The following is a 4,446-nucleotide window of genomic DNA, read 5'->3' on the forward strand; positions in this document are numbered from 1 at the left end:
TAAGCGTGGACAGCTCGTGGATAGTCAATGCGTGGGCTTTTGTTTCGTCGTCCACATTGTTTTGTCGATTGTACTTTTGCAGACCGACAACATACTGCTTCGACTCACTTGCTTGGGCAGTGTTGGGTTCGACATTTTTCTCCTTGAAGTACTGTCTTGGCGGAGTCGATCGTGCGCGCTTTCCATCCCAACGAGTTCAGGTGGTGAAAGAAATCTGTGCAGACCTCTGTGGAAGCGATTATTGGGTCCGTGCCTTGCTTGTGTTGCACAAAATGCTTCGAACTGCTTTTGGTAGGTCGCATACGTTCGGCGTGTTGACGTGGCGCGAAACGACTCCTGGATGGTTTGCTTCGTCGGTGTTCCTTCCATGATTTACGAGAATGGAGCTTTGAATGGAGGTTTCAATGAAACCCCCGTTTTTGGAGGTTTTGTCCAATCCGCCTCCCGTTACGTTAACTGGCTGTGATCATTTGCAACTGGCCAGCAGCTGTACGTTGCACTCGACGACAAGTTTAAACCTTCCGTTGCAGCGAGGCCGGTAGAAGCTCCACGAGGCGGCAAGCCTCAAATTTCAAGACGTGAAGATGAATCGGGAGACGCCGTCAAGAACAATTGCAGAGTCAGCGGAAAGGTTGAGTCGATCATGCCCAAGACCGCCGGGCCACCTATCAAGACATGACGATCTGCGTTTTCACGGACACCAGTGACCTGTTTAGGGGTCAGTGTGTCCGTGAAAATGCCGTCAAGAACAATTGCAGAGTCGGCGGAAAGGTTGAGGCGATCATGCCCAAAATATGATTATTTAGTGTTGTGGTGGAAAGGGGCACACATTGAAGGGAGGTCACAGTTAGTGTTATAAGCATCCCCACTGTGCAGATGCTAGCAGTGGGGATGCTTATAAACACTGTGTGCTAATAAGTATGGTGGTTCACGTTGCGAAAGTACGTGGATATGCAGAGCTGGAGAACGTGGTTGGTGTCGTTTGTAGAATGAGGGGCAATTGGAATCACTACTGGAGGTAAGTTGGTGTTGGCGTAGCTACAGTAATGTTCAATCAGGACCTGTACCTAAGCGCAACCATTACTCTTAGCTGCATTCGTACGTTTTAAAAGTCGCAAACGTTATTGTGTGGAATGGGCTACAAAAGGGATCCCACCATTGGTCCTCATGCATCATGGTGGGGCGCCGGCTGACTGCCACCGACCACAACAGTACAGTACTCCTGCTGGTTCGTGCCGTTTTACTTATGCTGATCGACACCGTTTCGTGTGCAATGTCGGCTCGGCAGTATTTCAACCAATAGAAAGCCGTACATGTTAAATGTTAGTGATACGTTGCTGCTGCGTCAACCGCCTCGTCCAATCGAATTGATGCTCATATTGCATAACTTTTGAAAGGTCCGACCACTAACGCATATGTAACCTTGAAGATGGTGTATCACAAACCGATACTATTGGACAGAAATTATATGATGAATACGTATAATTGGCTAGTTCAAAATTAACGATTTATGATTGGCGAAAATTAGTCATACAAACAATGACATTGGTTGGCCTTTCGCATTATTCATCCATACAAATTCGTCCAACCTCGGCGTCAGCACATTTGACCTACAATAGCGCTGCCTCACTATAGATCGTTTTTCAAGCTGTTAAAATGACAATGTGGATCGCCTCATTTCCAAGCACAGCGTGAACGCATCATAGACATAATTGTATACGACGAATAGGTCATCTCCGACGAATAGGTCATCTCCACACAACAAATACTACTGTAGTACGAAACATGACGACAATTACTCCGGTAAATTTCACTGGATAAACGCTACTACTGTGAATATTGCTCTGCTGACAACTCGACTTGATGACCAAACGTGACATGTGTTCCTCAGCAAGCAGGGCGGGGGGTGTCGTTGAGCTTGCCGTCGCGCAAGATGGTGCCGACGTTGGCTCGGCCGTATCCGTAGCGGTTGTTGGGCCAAGACGCGTCCGAGACGTTGCCGCAGTTATACGCGCCATCACTAAAGAAGGTGCCGTTGGGGAAGTACCATTTCTCAGGCTCAGGCTTGAGCACTTCGCGATCGGCGGTCTTGGTCAAGTAGCCATAGATCTCGTCGTAGGTCAAGTCCGACTGGGCGCTCTTCAACAACGCGACGACGCCGGCAATGTGAGGGGCGGCCATAGACGTGCCAGACATGTGCACATACCCGTCCAACACCCTCGAGTTTGCGGAGAGCGTGGGGTAGCCAGGGGCCGAAATGTCCGGCTTGACGATCGTCAGGGTTTGGTTGTTGGCGTCACGGGGGTAGCCGGGACCCTTGGAGCTGAAGGGAGCCAAATAGTTAGGGTCTCTCTGTGCGGACCCGACGGCGCCCACCGAAATGACGCGCGTGTACATGCCGGGGTTGCCAGTGGTCCCGCATTTAGGACCAGAATTTCCGTTCGCGAAGATGGGGGTGATGCCAGCCGCAAGCCACGACGTCACCATGTCTTCGTACACAGGGAGGTAGCCATTTTTAGACCCCCACGAGTTGTTGATCACGTCCGCGCCGAGCTTGCATTCGGGGTGGGTGCCGTCCAAGCGAGTGGGGCACAGCATGAACTCGCCGCACTTGAGCAACCCTGCAGGCGTTCCCTCTCGGATATACAAACCCAAGCACGCAATCCATTGCGCCTCAGGAGCCACGCCAATGCCGTGGCTACCCACCATGGTGCCGATGGTGTGGGTGCCGTGCCTGGACGAGTCAACGGGAAGGGGGAAAAGAGTGCCGTTGTACGGGTTGAACCACCCCTTGTTGGCGCGCCAGTTGTTCTTCAACGATTCATGGCGGTACTCCGCACCCGTGTCGATGGACCCCACGACCACACCCTTGCCTTTGTAGTACTTCCAGATGTCTGGAGCACCAGTGGTGCTCACGCCCCACTGGGGCACAGTCGCGTTCACGTCGCCGGTTTTAACGGACACCTCCTCATTCAGCACAGGTTCGATCAATTGGACATTGTCGGGGAAGGCGACGCTCTTGACGTTGGAAAGGCGAGCCACTTGGTCGATTTGCTCCTTGGTCAAGCCACGGCAGATCGCCGCGGGGGCGATCCAGAAGTGTTCGCAGTCGGCCGAGTCCAGCACCGAAGCGGACTCCGTTCGTGTCGTGGCAGAGTGGGCCGTCAAGGCGTCGTACACGGCTTGGCGGCGGTCTTCATGCTTGGATTCCGCGAGGCTCTCAAGGTCCGCCCCGACGAAAGAAATGAGCACGTCGGACGTCCCCGTGGTTTCCAGCGAGCGCAAGACACCCACAGACACTTTGGCATGAGCAACGGTAGCAGCCAACGACAAGACAGTAGCGACTTTCATGGTGGAGTAGAAGGTAAATTCAAGAATGACAACCACTTGCGAAGGTGTTTTCTGCGGCTGTGAAGTGGCGGCACAGGCGGCGCAAAACCCAAAACCAGACGGACCACGCCATCTGGTTGCTAATGTCCGACATGCTGCTTTTACATAGTACAATTCCCTAATTTAAGTCCAGTAACACAGTACCACTGTTATTTTGACCGAAATACAGTTTCAATTTGATATATAAGGAACTTTTATGCTCAGACCACCTCACCTCGTACAAGGGCATCTCAGTGGTTAGCGAGAGCTAACCACTATGGATGCAGTTAACCCCGGAGATTTAGCATCGTATGCACTCACCGGGGGTCCCAGGTTACAGGGCTACTGGCGAAAAGATGTATCCGGATGTAATTATTCCTTGTACATATTCCAAGATTGAGTGTGATTAGGTCAAAAGTTGTGTGATATGTAGGGCCGCGGTGTAGTAATTGTATCAGTACCTAATGAATATGCAGGCTGGTCCTTTCCACCCATGTCCTAGACTGTGTTAACAATGATAATCCAAACTCAATTAACCATGTCCTACCGGTAGACTTGTACAGTACTCGGACCCTTGTTAAGCTAACGTTACTAACGATTGTAAACGATACAATGGATGACTGCCAAATATCTCGCAAAATTAACCATACGTACTGTAGTACTTACTACCTTGAAGTACTACTGCAAGTTAGGTGTACCTGTATTCCAGTGGCCATATGGTGTTCGATGATTTACACCGTGGATGTTAGCCTGGAGCAACGCGATCACTGAATCATCAGTCTTTAGTGCATGTCAGTTCCCACTTCGATCCAATGAGTTAGATGATGAATCGTTTGGACGACATGAAACAAATCCAAAAAGCTACCTCGAAGTATGTATGGTAATGATTGCAGCCAAGTCCCTGCACGAGAAAACATGGACCCTGGAAATGTCTAGGACTTGTACCACGTAGTAACTGATAGGAGATGTCGAAACCATCCGGCCGTACTGTAATTGACCATGCAGATCTACTACAGTAGTATCTGCAAATCATCTCCCCCATCTCACGCAGACTGCTCTAACGACACATTTGGGCTC

General features: G+C 50.6%; 1 protein-coding gene across 1 annotated transcript; it reads right to left on the reverse strand.

Annotated features, from left to right (window-relative positions):
• Positions 1–1,786: 1,786 nt before the first annotated feature.
• Positions 1,787–3,351, reverse strand: H257_05206 (hypothetical protein; the record flags this gene model as incomplete). The annotated part of the gene is made up of 1 exon (XM_009829993.1): positions 1,787–3,351. One exon carries the CDS (start codon positions 3,349–3,351, stop codon positions 1,888–1,890), a length of 1,464 nt encoding a protein of 487 aa, XP_009828295.1. The 3' UTR covers positions 1,787–1,887.
• Positions 3,352–4,446: the final 1,095 nt, after the last annotated feature.

The sequence above is a fragment of the Aphanomyces astaci genome, assembly GCF_000520075.1.
Source record: "Aphanomyces astaci strain APO3 unplaced genomic scaffold supercont1.9, whole genome shotgun sequence".
Classification (NCBI taxonomy): domain Eukaryota; phylum Oomycota; class Saprolegniomycetes; order Saprolegniales; family Verrucalvaceae; genus Aphanomyces; species Aphanomyces astaci.